An 18,816-nucleotide genomic window follows, 5' to 3' on the forward strand; every position below is an offset into this window, starting at 1 on the left:
AGTAGGGGTGCTGAGGGTACTGCAGCACCCCCTGGCGTGGAGCCCAAGAAAAATGGGGGGGGGGTAAAAATAAAAATGTTTTAACAAAAAATAAATAAAATTCATTTTATTCATTCGTCTATTCATTGAAGTTCGTTGGAAATGTAACCGGTTATATTCTTGCTCGGTGCGGGATTTGATACGTGGTGTACTGCACCACAAGGCGACATCACTAACCGCTCGGCTAAAGGGTCAGACTCGTTAGTTAGGGGCTAACGTGTTTTATTAGTAGTTTACAGAAACATTAATGACTTGGCTGTAAAAAGAAGTGGCCTAGGCCACAATGACAACAAGCGACAATTGTCTCATGACGTCACCCGTCAGCGACTCAGTCGGGTCACTTGTCTGAACACCAGTCCAAAATGGCGCAAAAACGCATTTCCGGGTAAAGACAAAAAGAGATTGAGCCTCGAGTTGGCGGATCAAGCGGCGGAGGAGGAAGCAGACTTGGAGCCTAAGCCGAGTAGGCCTACCAGCAGCGGCTGCAGCACCTCCGAAGCGACCGTCACACCTGCCCCGGGCCCAGGAGCCGCGCTAATTCAAGCTAGCATCGCGGCAGTAGCAGGACAACATGCAAGCGTTAGCGTGGTTTCTGTCGAGGCAATCGCTCCACACCAACCAACCAACTTCAGTTTTCCTGGAAGGCAGTTTGGAAAAGAGACGTTTTCTCGTTCAATTCTGTGCAAACTGGTTCAACAAATGGAGGTGGCTGCATGATTAAGGTGATGGCGTTGTCTGTTTTAGCTGTGTGAAAGCGCTGGAAAAACGTTTCATCAATGAAGATAGGTGAAGGTGTAAGGTTTGACAGCAGTTTTGTCAAGGGAAGCTTCACAAACTGGTGGAAAGCCACAAAAAAATTCAACGAGCATGAAAAGTCTAAACTTCATAGTGATGCCATTCCAAAAAAAAATCACTGCTCTACAAAGCACCCCAGTTACTGCCCTTTTATCTGATGCTGCCCGCCGAACTCAAGACACAGGCATGTTTTGGAGCTGATGTTCAGATCAGTGCTCTTCCTGGGAAATTAGGGGGTGGTGGGTGTTTTGATGGAGCTTCTAACATGTCAGGACTGTTTTCAGGTGTTCAGGCGCGGCTAAAAGAAACATGCCCTGAGTCCCTCTTGGTCCACTGTGCCAACCATTCACTTGACCTAGCTCTTCAGGAGGCTGCGCGGGAGATGAGTCTCATCGCTGATTCAGTAAACTTTGTTCAGGGCATAGCTGTGGTAATCTGTGAATCAACAAAACGCAAGGAGCTCTATGAGTCCATGTTTGGCTGCAATGAGATAGTTACTATACTGGCCATGTGTCCAACAAGATGGTTCATATGAACAATAGCTATCAAACGTGTGTGTAGTGCCTGCAGAGAAATCATCAAAACACTGGAGCAGCTTAAGGATGACCAAAGTGTGAGGGGAGAGACCAGAGCTAAGATCGGAGGCCTGCTCGAGCAAGCAATGAAGGCTAAAACCTACTATGGCCTCCTCTGTTGTGAAGCAATATTCGAGCAGTGCGAGTCGGTGACCAGGAGTTTGCAGCATACCAAAGCCAGCGCACTGGGCGCCCTTGAGTGTGCTAAACTGCTTGGAAGGGGCATGGAGGCCCTTCGGGATGATACAGTGGTGGATAACATGCTACAGCAAACTGTATCCACGGCGGGACTTAAAATGCCAGGTGAGCACAGGGCGACAAAAACCCCAGCCAGTTATCGACACACAGCAGAGAAAACAGCAGCTCTCAGAGAAAGGGCGCTTATTAAGGCAGCCAACAAGGAAAAAATAGTGGATAGAGATTCCTTTCACCTTCCCTTGCACTTTGACAAAGCCCGACTGATTGATTGATTGATTGATTGATTGATTGGAGATCCAGCTGAAAATGATGGGAGACCTCTGCAGTGATTCTCCCAAGACAGTAAAAGACATCGCAACAACCATGTCTAAACTCCATCCACAAACAAGGGCTCTTTTCAACCAAGTTGAAAACCTCATCAAACTCTGCCTAAGTCTCCCCATCTCAGCTGCTTCATCGGAGAGGACATTTTCCGCTGTCCGCCGTCTGAAGACATGGTTACGCACAACTATGGCGCAAAAAAGACTGACCCACCTTGCTCTGATGCATGTTCATGGAGATATATTGGACAGTTTGGACACTGATGCTCTCATGAGGGACTTTGCAGCGCCAACCTGGAGAGAAAGGCCACGTTTGGAGTTCTGCATGCAGGCCGGCAGTAAGGCAAGACAATTATATATTTCCTGATTGGAGATTGTGGCTGACAGGTGTATGTGTATGGGTTGATTTTGTAATGCTGCCGCCGCGCAGCCTGCAGTTGTGTGGTGATGTGCTTTTATGTGTCGTGCATAAACGAGTGTTGATGTTCAGCATCACGGTCAGCGTACAAGCACTCCGCATAGAAAAGCAGCGCCCATAACGTTAAACCTGGCACCACCACGTGTGTGTGTGTGTGTGTGTGTGTGTGTGTGTGTGTGTGTGAGGGAGAGAGAGAGAGAGAGAGAGAGAGTCTGTTTGTTCCTCAGCAGCAACTAATCTCGCATTCTAGAGTCATTTGTCAATGTTTTGGCAAAACTCGACCCCCCCTTTTCCCCCCCGACCCCCTGCTCAAAATACGTTCCCGCGGCTACGCCTCCTACAGTCCAAAGACATGTAGGTCAGGGGAATCGGCCGTACTAAGTTATCCCAAGGTGTGTGTGTGTGTGTGTGTGTGTGTGTGTGTGTGTGGGCGGGCCCTGTGATGGCCTGGCGGCCTGTCCAGCGTGTCTCCCCGCCCGCCGCCCAGTGGCTGCTGGGATCCATCCATGGGCGGACGGACGGATGCATTTGTATATCTCTGCTGCCGTCCTCCGGTAGTTTCTTGAAAGGACACTCGTTAACTGGCTGTTGGGGGGGGGGCAACAGAGAGGAGGCCGGGGGCAGGTGTGTTTTGTAAAGAACATTTATTTATTCAGAGCAGATGGCCATAAGATGCAGTCACTGCAAGCACACCACCGTCCAGTCGCTATGACAGACACACGGACACACTCACACACATAGGCTTCACGCAGTCAACTGCAGAGCAATACATAACACGCATGCGCACACTCAGTCACTCCAAAACGCATGCGCACCGTCACTGCGAGAGAAGAGGAAACACCGGTCGGCCGTCCGTCCGGATGCGCACAGGCGAGAAATAAAAATAGCTTGGCTTTTTTTCTTTCTCCCCCCCCCCCAAGAGGCGATAGAATGAACAGTACTTTGCTCCACAATATTCATCTCCCCTCTTCCCCCGCCCCCGCCCCCCTTACCCTATTTGCGACCTTCAGTTCAATACACTCAGCCCCGCCCCCTCTCCCAAACACACCGTGAAGTAATGCATCCAACATGACGGATGACCAAAATGAGAGGCGGACCCACAGAGGAAGGAGGGAAAGGGAGGACTGGGTCTGATCCAACAGCAAGAAAAACCGAGCGGTGTATTAAACACATGAGGGTGATGGGAGGGAGGGAGGGGGTGCAGAAACCGGTGTGGGGGGGCAGTTGAGAGAACTACGCTTGACCCCAGGGGTAGGCTTTGGTCCTGGCTGCAGCAGCGTTTGTGTTTCTGTTACAAAAGCGTTGTGCTGACACACGAGGGCTTGCTGGAAGCCCTTCACTGTGTGCTGAAAACGGGCCTTGGATAGGAAGGTGTTTGTGAGGACAGAGTTGGGAGTTGTAAGAATTGCTTGGGACAAGACTGTGGACATGAGTATGACTTGGTTCTTTATTTATTTTGAAGGATGTGACTGTGAATAACGCTGCAGAGCAGATTGGTGGGTGGGTTGTGTCATTCATGGGGCCCGAAAGAGTCTGCTTCTTAAGATCAGATCAGATTATATTGGATCGCTGTGGTTTTCTTATAGTCTGATGGTCTCATGTGTCAAATGGCATGTCTGACCAGAGGGGGCCCGGTAGTTTTTTTTTTTGGATAAACACAAAATTGGCAGATTGAGAGACTCAAACAACTCTATATAGTGTACATACCCATCTACTGTACTGTAGTCAGACTAAAACCACAAAGCAAGGCACATGTTTCAAAGGAAAAAGAAAATCCAACATTGCATTTAAAAATACAAAATGATAAGAGAACTGAATGACAGGAACTGTTTGTATTATACACAATGCCACACCCGGACACATGTAGGCAGAGAAACAATAAAAGCTTGTTCTTTTTTTTTCTTCCTGGAAATACCAAATATCCCAACATGTTATTTTACAATAGTTCATTATCTCAGATCACTAAAGCATGGAGAAGCAAACTGACTTAACACTCAGATCAGATGTGCTGTTCAGTTTGAAAAATAGCTTTTTGGATGACACACATATTAAGTACTGAGTTTTTTTGTTGCAAATATCCATATATATATATATATATTTATATATAATCTCTATATAATTGTAATTTAAATAGCACAACTACTCTCTGATTTCTTATTCATTTATGCAAGGAGAGCTGCTTGTATGGAGGTGTGAAAATGAGCCTTGTCTGTACGGCAGTGCAAGAGGCTCCACGTCAGGCCTCGCCAGGTGAGGTGCGTGCCGCTAACGCTACGTCCTGGCTCCTGCCTCCTGCCGCAGCCGCTCCCCCTTATCTCACGCTCATCTCGGCGACGCTACGCCGCGACTAGAGTTGTGATGATGACTCTGGTGATGGCAGCGGTGATGAGGGAGATTGGAGATTGTCATGGCAACATGGGATGGGTGACTGAGAGAGCTTGGGACCAAGAGGAGAAAGAAAGGTCTGGAAGAAAAGAGGGCTGCAACAGTTAGAGAGAGAGAAAGAGTGAAACTGGCAGCCAGAATTATTGGCCAGGAGAGCGAGGGGTGATCTGGGAGTTTTAGATTAGCTTAAGCATCTCACTGTTAACCTACTGCTCCTTCTGGAGGATGTGTGGACAACTCATTGTTTTGCTTCTTTCCCTTCTCCTCTCTATCACAGCATATCATGTTTGAACAGCTTGTCATACTGAGGTGTCAGGAAGCGTCCAGTGACTTCCACTTCCACTCCCTAAACCGATTATTGCCTGCTGTAATAGTTGTAATGCTGTGTTGCAGCATTACAACTATTATAGACTATCGTGTGATTTTAGATCACCCAATATAACAGGTCACCTTTAGACTGTTAGGAGTTTGATTTTCACGTGCTCTGGTGCACCAAGTTGTGAAGCCTGGCCTGACCTTTGAAACCTGATTTAGTCTGATCTCTATGGTCCATCATCCTTAAAGTGGTGCACAGCAAGATTAACCTCTGACATCTTAAACCAGTCACTATCACCTGTCACATGATGACCCCAAATCTTACCTCATCCAAAGAGCTGTCCTATCTGTATCCCATACCCGCATTTCTAAAATCTCCTCCAAAAGCTCAGCATGAGCCCACAGTATGTATGGCTTCACTGCCTCCTGGCTCCCCTAAGCATCCCCCAGAGCCTACCTGTTCGCCCTCCAAGTAAACTTGCCCTGGACCAGTTTGATATTCGGACTTACTACAAACCTCTTTCACTCCTTGTCTCTCTGCCTCCTCTGGTCCACATTGTGCAGGCTCCCGTATGTGCAATGGGCTATGTGGGTCTTTGTGCTTCTCCTGTGAGAGTGTGTGTGTGTGTGTGTGTGTGTGTGTGTGTGTGTGTGTGTGTGCGCGCGCGCACACACACGTGTATGTACACATAATTGTGCATTGATGTGAGGATGACTGTAGTGAATGCAGCCCGTGAAGCGACAGGAATTTTAGTTTGATCCTGGATTTCTGTTATTTCAGATATTTCAGCTTTAACTGAGGCGCATACCCTCACACACACACACACACAGACACACACCCACACAGAGGCAAATTTGTCCCGCTGTCTTTCACACAAGCACACATGCGCGCACGCACACTCACCAGGATCAGAATTGTCTCATTTTGGTCACAGGTAAAATTTTCACCAAGTCATTTACATCATCACAACACCAGAGGGCACCATTCCACACAGAACCAAGACATCAAACCAAAGACCTAGAGATTCATATTCATCGTTATAATATATATTACTGTGCTAATGCGGGACTTGTCAGTAGATATAAACTCTCCATGCTTACAATGTACACATAGCATACTATGATTCATTACAGGGTTGGTTGTTCCATAAATGTTCATTTTATTTATTTGTTTGTTTACCGCAAGAGCTTCTAGAGAGTTCTACAAAGACTCTTTTAAACCCTCTCCTTCATATCTCTCCATCCATCCATCCATCCATCCTGCAGTCTCTCCAGCCTCTAACGCGACCCAGTGTCTGCTCTCTTTCCTGTCTCTCTCTTCGTCCAGTCCTCTTTCATGCGCCGTCTCAGCTCCTCTCTCTTCACGCCGAGCCCGATGTCTGTCAAGGACTATTGGTATTGCATCATCATTATCACCTTCGTCGTAAGCAGGAAAGGAGATGAGGAGGAAGAGGGACAGAGAAAGCAGAGGAAGAGCGGTATCTGTATCCAAAAGGAGTGATGGAGGATGCTGGAGAGAGACAGAGGGGGATGAGTGTGACAGAGAGAGCAGGATGAACAGAGCGTTGCATCTGTTGTGCCTTTTGAATCGGTCCTGATGCGGCGTCGCCGGGGGATGACAACCAGACTGGTTGTCAAGGTTACTCCAACATGGCGTCCAGCTGGTCTGCCAGATCATCAAACATGCTGCCAATGTCGTCAAGGATACTGCCCGTGGTCTTCTGCTCGATCACAGTGCTAGATGCACAGCAATGTATGCAGGCACACACACACACACACACACACACACACACACACACACACACACACACACACACACAGAGAACATAAAAAATGATCAGTGCTCATATGAACTTTGTAAATTAAGATATAACAGAAATGACAACGAGGTGTGTGTGTGTGTGATAATGATGGAGCGCGTCTGGCAATGTGCAATTTATGTATGTGTGTTTGTGTGTGAAAAATTGAGTGGGTAGCAATGTCCATGAGTGTGTTAGTGCTTCTATGTTGACAATTTTCATTCATAAGTGAGTATGTGTGTGTGCGTGCGTGTGTCCGCCCTTACTCCTTCTCTTGCCGTAATATCTTATCCTCCACAGCTTGCAGCGCTGCAGCCAGGGAGGCACTTGTCTCCTCCAGCTTCTGGTGCACCAGTGAGTCCACACCAAAGTCTGTTGTCGTGGTAAGAGCAGTCTGAGCCCCCCCTCCCACTGTCCCACTGTCCACAGACACGCCCCCAATTGAGGAGCGGGGTGGTTTGACGGGTGGGGGAGTGGGGCTCGGGGTGGCAGGAGTTTGGGGCGTCTGGGGCGTAGTTGGGGTCTGTGGGGTAAGGGGGCTCTGGGTTGGTGGACTGGGGGGCTTGGTGGTAGAGGGACTCGGGGTGTTGGAAGGGGGGAGGGACGGGGGAGAGCTGGCCTGTCGGCTGGCCACAGAGTGCTGCTTGACCGGGGCTGGGCTCGGAGACGGAGGGCTGGTCATGGAGTGGAGGAGCTTGGCCGGTTTGGGGGCAGTGGGTGGTGGTGCTGGTTTGGGTGAGATGGGGGGAGGGATCTTCTTTCCTTCCACTAGTGAGAAAGAAAGAGACACAGAGGGAGAGAGAAAGAGAGAGAGAGAGGAACATTAAAAACAAAAGAAACCGAGCTAGCTGACACACACTGTTAAACACTAATCTGACTGAAGTTTCCATAAGCTACAAAACCACACACACACATTCTGTCATTCAATTTATTTACTCACTCAGCACCACCACCACCACCACAACCTCACTCAGTCAGTCAGTCAGTCAGTAATGCAACTGTTTTAATATACTGGACGCAGACTCTTTCCTGGTACCTGGGCTTCCTGGTGTCCCAGGCCCTGGCAGGGGGATTCTCTTGTTGGATGAGGCTTGTGGGGGTGTCTGTGGGCCTCCCTGTCGCTTTATCTGAGCCAAGACTGGCTTAGGGGAGACGGGAGGTTTGGGTTTCCTCACTGGACCTCCTTCAGACCCCACTGGAGCCCCCTGGTCAGCACTGTCCCTGCGGGGGGCAGTGGGCTGAGAATGAGGATGCTCTATAACTCCAGCATCAGAAACAGGGCGACGTTTAACAGTGGCCGTCCCATTCTGGTAGGGTACCGCCTGCGTGATGTCAGCCTGCCCAGTCACGGGCTCTCCATTAGTCCCGGAAAGGTTGGTGAAGCCCTCTGGTTCCTTGTCGCGGCTCTTGGGTCGCCGTTTGACGGTGGACGACTCCTGGAGGGTGAAGCGGGAGCCATTGGGGTTGGGCTGGGAGCTGCGGGGGCGTCGCTTCAGCGTGGCTGTGGCATCGACCCTAGAGAGGTCTTCCTCCGTGTAAATCCCATCTCCCTGGGCACCCTCGTCGTCGCCCTGCAGACAAACACAAAATAAACACTAACGGAAAAATTCATACAGTCGTGGCATTTGATGATTTGTGCACAAAGAAAAACGAAAAACAGTAGTCTGAGACAAACTACATGCTAACACTGAAATAGACCAAGTATACTGGATAGAGTATTTTACAATGAAATGGATTTATTAAGATCAGACTACACAGATAGATAGATAGATCTAAGGACAAAGGTACAAAATATGGTTACACTTTACAATAAGGGTACATTAATTAACCAGTAATAAGTAGGGATGCACGATGATATTGGCACGTCATCGGTATCGGCCAGTAAAGGCTTTGAAATGATATATCAGCATCTGTCCAAAAGGAAAATTTCTGCCGATATGACAGACCGACAAGAGGACACTTTAATTATGCGCACGCAACATGAACCATTGACTACATGCTTGATGCAGTGTCCGCGGTATGACGGTGGGCGCGGTACGCATGCCAAAAATGACATCATTCCAGGTAGCACAGCATTCCATTGCCTATCAACACGGGGATCGCCGGTTCGAATCCCCGGGTGACCTCCGGCTTGGTCGGGCATCCCTACAGATACAATTGGCCCGTGTCTGTGGGTGGGAAGCCGGATGTGGATATGTGTCCTGGTCGCTGTACTAGTGCCTCCTCTGGTCGGTTGGGGCGCCTGTTCGGGAGGGAAGGGGGAACTGGGGGGGAATAGCGTGATCCTCCTATGCGCTACGTCCCCCTGGCGAAACACCTCACTGTCAGGTGAAAAGTGGCTGGCGACTCCACATGTATCAGAGGAGGCATGTGGTAGTCTGCAGCCCTCCCTGGATCGGCAGAGGGGTTGGAGAAGTGACAGGGACGGCTCGGACGATTGGGGTAATTGGCCGGGTACAATTGGGGAGAAAAAGGGGAAGAAAAAAAAAGACCTCATCACATCCCTTGCATTGAGCATGAAAGAGGGTGCAACAAGTATGCCTGTGGTGTGTTCCCCCCCAAGTGTTTAAAACGGATAGCAAAGTTGCTATTTGTAATGATAGCTCAGCATCAGTCATGCGAGGATGAGCCAAATCGGATTTCTTCAACACTACAAATTTAATTGCCCGTCTTAAGAGCTGTCATCCCAATCATTGCGACGCATTTGTGAAGAACAAAGAGAAACAGGCCAGTGAATTTTGCCCAGTGAACGTGTACATTTTGAAAAGCGTTGCATTTTATGTCTGCATCTGCCTGTGTGCCATCACGATAACAGCAGGCATATCAATATGCTAATTCCACCACAGGAGAGACTTGATGTTCTCTGCAATCAGGTGGAAAAAAAATATGTGCATATACTGTTATCGGCAACCAGCCAAAGTGAGTTGGAAAATATCAGCATATCAGATATCAGCAAAAATCCATTATCGTGCATCCATAGTAATAAGCATTAACTAACAGTTAACTAATGTGTCTAGTAATCATTTACTAATATTAGTTAGTACCTTAATTAACCTGTAAACCCTTAATAAATGCTAACAAGAGAAATTTGTTAACAGTTACATATTGCTTATTAGGGTTAGGGTTGTTAATGCTTATTACTGTATTAACTAATGTTAATAGGGTTAGTTAACTGTTAGTTAACACTTAGTTAGTGCTTATTACTGCATTAGCTCATGTTAATTAATGTACCCTTATTGTAACATGTCAAAAATACGGTGAAGCCCATATGGACGTGACTTATAGAGGATGGGTCAGAAATGTACATAATGCTACTACTAATCATAATAACTGTAATAATAATAACATCATCGTCATCATCCTCATAACAATAATATATTTAGACTTTTTTAATCACATAAGAGCCATTGGCACACATACATAGATAGATAGATAGATAGATAGATAGATAGACTCCATGGCCAAAAGTATGTGGGCATTTCATCTAATTAATGGGTTTTGCTATTTCAGCCACATCCATTTCTAACAGGTGCATAAAATTAAGCACACAGCTATGCAGTCTCCATAGGCAAACTTTGGTAGTAGAATGGCTTGTACTGAAGAGCTCATTGACTTTCAGTGTGTCTCTGTCATAGGATGCCACCTTTCTAGCAAGTCAGTGGTCAAATTTCTGCCCTGCTAGATCTACCCCGGTCAACTATAAATCTGTTATTGTGAGGCGGAAATGTCTCATGCAACGGCAGCTCAGCCATGAAGCGGTAGGCCACACAAGACCACAGAACAGGACCGCCAAGTGCCGAAGAGGAAAAATCTTTTGTCCTCAGTTGCAACACACATCAACGAGTTCCAAACTGCCTCTGGAAGCAACGTCAGCACAAGAACTGTTTATCTGGAGCTTCATAAAAAGGGTTTCCATGGCCAAGCAGCCACACACAAGCCTGAGCTTACCATCCATAATGCCAAGCGTCGGCTGGAGTGCTGTAAAGCACATTGCTATTGAACTCTGGAGCAGTGGAAACGTGTTCCTGGGAGTGATGAATTACGCTTCACTACCAGGCAGTCTGACAGACCAATATGGATTTGGCGGATGCCAGGAGAACGCTACTTGCCCGAATGCAATGCCAACTGTAAAGTTTGGTGGAGCAGGAATAATAGTATGGGGCTGTTTTCTATGGTTTGGGCAATGCCCCCTTGTTTTCTAGTGCAGGGAAATCTTAATGCTACAATATGCAATGGCATTCTAGAGAATTGTGTGCTTCCAACTTTGAGGAAACAGTTTGGGGAAGGCCGTTTCCTGTTTAAGCATGACAATGCCCCTATGCACAAAGCGAGGTCCATAAAGACATGATTTGCCAAGTTTGGTGTGGATGACCTTGACTGGCCTGCACAGAACCCTGATGTCAACCCCATCCAACATCTTTGGGATATATTTGAACACTGAGTGTGAGCTTGGCCTTCTCCCCGATATCAGTATCTAACCTCGCTAATGCTCTTGTGGCAGAATGGGAGCGAATCCCTGCAGCCATGTTCCAAAATCTTAGTGGAAAGCCTTCCCAGAAGACTGGAGGCTGTTATAGCAGTAAAGGGGGTACTAACTCCATATTAATGTCCATGGCTCTGGAATGAGATGTTCAACAAGCACATATGGGTGTGATGTTCGGGTGTCTGCATACTTTTGGCTATGTAGTGTAGATAGATACAGATGAACAGATAGTACAGATGTATAGGTAGATAGTTACCTGTTCCTCTCCACGTCCCTGGCGCCGGATGGTCAGGCTGCCCTCCTCTGCGAATGGGAGGTTCTCTGACGAACTGCCGCTGCCCCCTGAGCTGGGGTGGGGGGAAGATGGGGGTTGAGAGGACAAGGAGAACACGGGTTGCAGGGAGGATGGTGGGTGAGAGGAGGCCTCAGGCTGGGGGACAGGGGAGGGGTTGGGAGATGGGGAAGGGGACGGCTGCTCTCTCCTGGCGGCTGCCACCAGCTCGGTAACGGGGCCACTGATGGTCCGCCTGCGGTTTACCACCTCGCCATCCAGACCGATGGCGTCCCGCGTCTTGCCCACCTGGTAAACATGAACAAACACAGCGTTGTTAAGATACACACACATGACATTAGGGAATGAAAACTCATTAAAGTGTGTATGTTTGAAACACACAGATATACACACAAGGTAAGATGTCTGTATACTGGTGGTGAATGGTAACATTAAACCTTGTTCCCATTTCCACTGAGGGCAAGAAATTGAAGAATTTTACTTTTCATTTTTAATTGTTTTAAAGTATTAAAGTTGGACTAAAATCAGTAATCAGATTGAACTTTTCATGTCTTAAAACCTTGAACACAACATGATAAAACTTTCACCAACAATTTTTTTATTTTAAATGATCTTTTAATTCCATAACTGTTCTCAAACCTGTGAGAAAGTGGTCTATATGTCATTAATATTCATGATCTGACCTTTGAGTGACAAGTACAAGCAAAGGTTGGAGGTAAGGGTGGGCGGGGTTTCATATTTTGATTATTTGCTCTGATTGGCTGTAAACGAGTGTCTGATGACATCATGTGTAACAGAAGAAAATATTGGCTGAGAGAAGATGAACCAGAGAGAGCTCTTTTGAAAACAAAAACGGAGTTTTATCCTTATATCTATTATCCTTTTTTTTTCAGCAGAAAGAGACGGTACAAAATGCATGACCATTAAAGTATTAAGTGATGTTAGAAAATATAAATGTTTCAAAATCGGGCCAACTTGAACATTTTGTGTCTTTGAAACTGACTTTGGTGTCCGGCCAAATAAAAGAAAAATGTCAAATTTTCCACGTGACAGTGGGTAAACTGGAGACTTTGAAAGTAGTCACATTCCTTCACAGTCTGGTTCCCAAGTCTATGCACAATCTCTCAAAACACCGTTTTTTTTGTTTTTTTTAATTTACCTGCAAGAAGTTTCTCTGCAGAGCTATGCCTTTGGCACCACCCCCAATGGAAGACATCTCTAACATGGCAGCAATGCTCCTCACACTCCCCATGCTGCTAGTTTCCACGGCGCCTGTCTCCACAGAGACGCCCAGGTCACTGGCCCGTCGCTGCTGGTGGTAGGACACGTCCAGCATCCCACCCGTGGTAGTATGTGTCTGCAACTGTGCGTTGGCCTCCATCAGGTTAGAGTTGGAGATGGCTGAGCTAGAGCGTTTGGGGGGAGGGGGAGGTGGGCCTTTCTTCTTCTGTCGTAGAGCAAAGGACTGCGATTGGCTGCGGTTGACGTTCTTGTCCTGGTTGCGGACAGAGTGGCTTCGGCTAACCCGATGGGTGACTGTGGCATATTTGCCTCCTCCCCCTTCGACCATCAATGACCCCTGACCTCCCACCACCTCCGCTCTCCCTCCTCCAGCTTTTTCATCAGATTCTCTGTCTGACACAGCGTGGCGGTTCAGGCTGTGGGCACGTTTCTTCTGGAGGGCGGAGGGCTCTGCTCCCCCACCATCACTCACGTCGGCCTCTGGAGGGAGGCAGAGGAGGGGAACAAAGACCTGGGGGCTCTCCTTGACTTCTGTGGCTTGGGCTGGGGGCTGCGACTGGGTGTTTGAAGCGCTGCGATGCGTCGAGGACAGGGGGGGGTGCAAGCGCGGGGACTTGGGTCTCTCTCCTTGGGAGAGCTGGGGCGAGGGTTTGGGCTTGGCCTGGGGGGAGGCTGTGCTCTGGACGGAGGAAGCTGAGGAGGAGGAGGAGGTGCGGGTCTTGGTCGGGGTGTGAGGAGGGGTGTAGGGAGGTGCGGGTTGGGAGTGGGAATGACGGGGTTTGCCCTGTGAGGAGACGCTGCCTCTGTGTGAGGAGCTGCTCCCCTGGCTGCTCTGCTGCCTCATGGTCCGCGCCTCCTTCTTGGGAGGTCCTCCAACACCTCCACCCCCTGACCCCACCTCGTCGTGGTCTTTGCTGAGGGTGCGGCTTCGCTGACCTTTGATCTCTGGGCCCGGCTGGGTCATAGCGCTCTGTAGCTCGGTGCTCAGCTCACTGTCCTGGAAGGTGGTCATCTTGGGAGACATGACTTCTGGAGGGGGAGAGAGAGAGCGAGAGAGAGAGAAATCCTTCATATTATGAACAAAATTCCTCTCAAAAGTAAAGTAGAGTTCATAACTAAATAATTGAGTGGAAGCTGAATGAATTAACGGGAAAATGTGAGCCAGCAGATTTCACCACAGTGCAAAAATAATCATATAGAAACCTAGCTGAGAATCAGCAGGTACCTCCCAATTTGATGTAACAGAAATATTTTAGTGCCAATTTGATATATATGATGATTTTTCAATATTGTGATTCAATACATAATTTTTTTTAAGGCTCCATTTGATCTTTTTTTTTTGACCCCCCCCCCTTTTTTTTTTCTCCCTAATTGTATCCGGCCAATTACCACACTCTCCCGAGCCATCCTGGTCACTGCTCCACCCCCTCTGCCGATCTGGGGAGGGCTGAAGACTACCACATGCCTCCTCCAGTACATGTGGAGTCGCCAGTCGCATCTTTTCACTTGAGATTTAGGAGTTTCACCAGGGGACGTGGTGTTTCGTGGGAGGATCAAGCTATTCCCCCCAGTTCCCCCTCTTCCCCGAAAAGATGCCCTGAATGACCAGAGGAGGCGCTAGTGCAGCAACCAGGACACATACCCACATCTGGCTTCCCACCCACAGACACGGTTAATTGTGTCTGTAGGGATGCACGACCAAGCCGGAGGTAACACGGGGATTTGAACCAGCGATCCCCGTGTTGGTTGCCTACCAACACGGGGACCGCTCTGCTATCCAGACGCCCCCCATCTGCTCTTATTTTTTATTTTTTTCTCCCCAATTGTATCTGGCCAATTACCCCACTCCTCCAAGCTGTCCTGGTTGCTGGTCCACCCCCTCTGCTGATCCGGGGAGGGCTGCAGACTATCACATGCCTCCTCCGATACATGTGGAGTCGCCAGCCGCTTCTTTTCACCTGACAGTGAGGCGTTTCACCAGAGTGACGTAGCGTGTGGGAGGATCACGCTATTCCCCCCAGTTCCCCCTCCCCCCTGAAGAGGCGCCCCAACTGACTCGGCCAATTGTGTCTGTAGGGACGCCTGACCAAGCCGAAGGTAACACGAGGATTCAAACCACTGATCCCTGTGTTGATGGGCAACGGAATAGACTGCTACGCCATCCGGATGCCCCCCATCTGCTCTTATTTAAAGTAAAATGTGAAAACTGCCATAGTTCAAAGAAAATGTCCCAAGAAAACACATTTATTTTCAGCCCCATGTGTTACAAAAGCTTAAAACATGCTTCTCGAGTAAATATTCAAACAATTCAAATTCAAACATTTAAAGATGTAGAAATCATTACGTGAAACCTCTTGCTGCGTAAATGCTGCGATATTAAAATTGTCTTATCTTAGCATCGTGATTTTGGGCTGAATTGATCCCACCCTCCATCCCCCTGGAGCTGAAGTTTACCTGATTATGATGAAATATTAAACTAGCTGAACAGGCTTAAACCTCACCATCCGGTGGTGGGCTCTCGATGGACATGACCTCTTGCTGCTGTGTGATTGGAGGAGGCTTCTTCCTGAGGGAGCTCCGGCCCTCCGTGCTGCGCTGCATCTCTGCCAGCCGCTTCACCGCCAGCATCAACTTCTTCTGGTGGCCTACACGTCGATGGGTTGCAGTCACGACCAATGTTTTCAAGGTAGTTTTTTTAAGAAGGTCACTCTATAGAGGTATTCTACGTTTCTTAAATAATCCTTAATTGCCTTAATATACAGATTAGACACAACAGTAAAGAAAGGAAACAGAAAGATGCTAATCCAAAATGGAAGGCACAATGTACTTTAACTACTCATCTGCCATTAACTACACTGACTGAAATCAGCTATCAGATTTAACTTTTCATGGGAAAAAAGCTTGAACACATAATAAGGCACTGAGCAACATTTTTGTTATTTGTAAATGACTAATATTGCGGGTTTTTTTACACTTTTATCAAAAACTTTTCTCTATTCTGAAGAATTGTAGAGTCTCATCCTCATTAATATTCATGAGCTGACCTTTGAGTGACAAGTATAAAAACAGGGTTGGCAGGAAGGGTGGGCGGGGTTTCATAGTTTGATGATTTGATCTGGTTGGCTATATGTAAATGAATGTCTGATGACATCATGAACAATGGAAAAAAGATTGGCTGAGAGAAGCTGAACTAGGTGAAGCTCTTTTAAGAAGAGAAAAATAGAAAAGCTGAATTCTACCTTTTATACTTGGTTTTTTTTTTAAAATTTTCAGTAAAAAGAGAGCACAAAATGCATGATGATTAAAGTAATCAGTGATGTTGGTTTATATTAGTGTCTCTATTTCAGGCCAACTTTGTGCGTGTGTGTGTGTAATGTTGCAGACTTGTGAGCAAGAAAGGCAGAGTAATGAGACAGAGAGACAGATATAGACAGATCCTTAGAGGATTGGATGTCTGTCTTTCCCTGGTATCTTTCTCACCCAGTTTGGTGATGCCTATCTCCTGCAGGTCCTCCCAGGTGATGTCTGTGATGAAGTCAATGTTCTCATAACCATTCTGCACCAAGACCTGGTGGTACTGGCTCAGACCAATAGCAGACAGCCACTCTCCTAGGCTGGTCTACAGACACACAGAAAAACACCAAAAACACAGCTGGTCACCAGGCAGTCCCATAATAAACACCAGGTGGTACAGATCGGGCAATGTGGCACTTGCCAGTGGTGACTAGCCAGCGGAAACAGGTGAACAGCTGACCAGGGAAGCTAGAGAACAAACTGGAACAGAGTAATCAGAAAAATCACCAACCAATACAAAAATCTGGCAGTTTGAATGACAACCAATATAAAGTACAACTACGGGTGTAAAGGAAAAGTAGACAGCCATACTGTCTACTGACAATCATCTGGAGATGATTTCACAGACAGGGGGAACATGGGAAGTGAGCCGAGCAGTGCTCAGTTCAGTTCACGACTTTCTTGTTAACCAGGTTATGGTAAAATTGCCCACATTAAAATGGCTCTTAGGCCTCATATATGAGAAGTTCTTAAGCACAAATTTGATCTTACACACATCTAATTTTTTAGCGCTCAAGGTTGTTTGACCGACTGAAGCAAAGCCTGATGATTATCTGTAACTCTGTCCCCCTGACATCTATTGTCTACCTCTTGCAACTAGCTATCCCTCAGGCTTACAAAGATATAAATATTAGCCAACAGGTGTCTAAATTCAGGAGTTACCCAGGTTCCATGTCTTTTCTGAGACAAATTTGAGGGCGAAAATAATCCATGAGTGTGTGAGAACAACTTTGTGCATTACATTTCATAATTGAGACCTTTGGTTTGATCAAATACAATTCTGTGCAGGGCTTAATAGTTACGATGAAAAGTGTTAAGGTTAGAATTAGAATCAGGTTAAGGTTAGGTATGTAGCACTGATGGTTAAAGCGACAGTAAACACATTTTTTTTACTTATTATTATTGGCTATATACAATTGGGGGGGGGGGGTAGTGTGTTGGGGGGAAGCCAAGATGGCCGCCGAGTAGACGTACTATGTACAACTTGCATCAAAATTAGTAAAATTCTGAAATAAGGTTACATTTAACGATAAATACCTGTCTCCAAATAACTGTTTAGACATAAGAAAAGTTGTCTTTGCTGAAATGGGGTGGAAGCGAGGACTTTCCTCAAACTCAAGTCCTTCTGATCCTGAGTCAGGAGCTAATACCAAACACCCATTAGCCAGCGGTGGACACGACTATTTGAGTGACATGTGGGATGATGATAATTTCTGTATAGCCGAGGAGGAGTTTCCATGATTGCTTGCTACTCTGAGTAAATCACCAGCTACCAAGAAAAAGGTGAACGACTTTAACCATCCTGCTTCTGAGCGTACCCAGGTTAACACAGCAGCACAACTAGCCGGCTTAAAGCGGCTGATCAATGCACGTGTCGATGCGATTGAGGGCAAAATCTTTTGACATCGACCAGAGTACTGAAGCAAATGATGAAGACGAAGGTGAACCAAGTTATATTTTGTGTGTGTCTGGAATATAAAACCAAAAAAAAAACTGAAAATAGAATTTAAAAAAAAGAATGGTGGTTTGGATTTTCCGGATTTTTCTTATATGAATTATACTCTGAAGATTAACTGGTTAAAGTACTTCTTGTCTAACAGCTCATCCATGTGGAACATTATCTCTAGAAATGTCTTCAATAAGGTTGGAGGTCTTCCTTCCCCTCTTGTTAATGTGTAATTATCAAATTGACAAACTCGCTCTTAAATGATCAGCCTATCATAAGCAGGCCTTACTGGCATGGAAACTGATTTACAAGCACAACTTTTGCCACACCGTTACTACACATGGAATAACTTTATACAAGCACAAGAGTATTTTCTTTAGTAACTGGTTTGATAGAAATATTTTATTGGTAGGACAGCTGCTGAACTCTCAAGGTTATCTCATGACATATGACGAGTTTCTTGTGACACCCAAAGAATTTGCTATAGTGATGGCAGCTATCCCCAGTGGTTCAATTTCCTTATTGCAAGGTACTCAATATCCTTCTGTTATTCCTTTAGTACATCCAAATGAAACAATGTGTGGAAGGGTTTGCTTCACTAAAGCCATAAAAAAACAAGGCTGTCCGTACTCTTTTTCATAGGGAGTTTACCACTTCATATGTTGTAGCTTACTGGTCCCAGTTTGATCAGAATATTCCATGGGGGAAAACCTGCACATTATCTCAAAGAGATCTTCTCACAAACAAAGTGAAGGAGGTTTCCTTTAAAATGATTCACAGGTTCCAGTTAAGCAATTTCTTTCGAAATATGTGGAGAGATATAAATACATTATGCTCATTTTGTTCTCTCCATCCAGAAACAATGTCACCAATCTTTTGGTTCTGCCGGTATATGAAAAAATCATGGCAAGACATATCAATGCTCGTTAGAGAGA

The 18,816-nt window shown here is 46.6% G+C and overlaps 1 protein-coding gene across 1 annotated transcript in view; it reads right to left on the minus strand.

The window, feature by feature from the left end:
* Positions 1–6,197: 6,197 nt before the first annotated feature.
* The window catches only part of caskin1 (CASK interacting protein 1), a 152,718-nt gene continuing 140,099 nt past the window's right edge, over positions 6,198–18,816 (minus strand). The window contains exons 18-24 of the mRNA XM_056287897.1: positions 16,342–16,480; positions 15,363–15,506; positions 12,779–13,890; positions 11,584–11,907; positions 7,881–8,415; positions 7,111–7,612; positions 6,198–6,782 (exon numbers count right to left, since the gene is read on the minus strand). Coding sequence (XP_056143872.1) covers positions 6,686–6,782; positions 7,111–7,612; positions 7,881–8,415; positions 11,584–11,907; positions 12,779–13,890; positions 15,363–15,506; positions 16,342–16,480 — 2,853 coding nt within the window. The 3' untranslated portion in view covers positions 6,198–6,685. The remainder of the gene's footprint in view (positions 6,783–7,110; positions 7,613–7,880; positions 8,416–11,583; positions 11,908–12,778; positions 13,891–15,362; positions 15,507–16,341; positions 16,481–18,816) is intronic.

Source organism: Lampris incognitus, chromosome 10 (genome assembly GCF_029633865.1).
Source record: "Lampris incognitus isolate fLamInc1 chromosome 10, fLamInc1.hap2, whole genome shotgun sequence".
NCBI classification, from domain to species: Eukaryota; Metazoa; Chordata; class Actinopteri; order Lampriformes; family Lampridae; genus Lampris; species Lampris incognitus.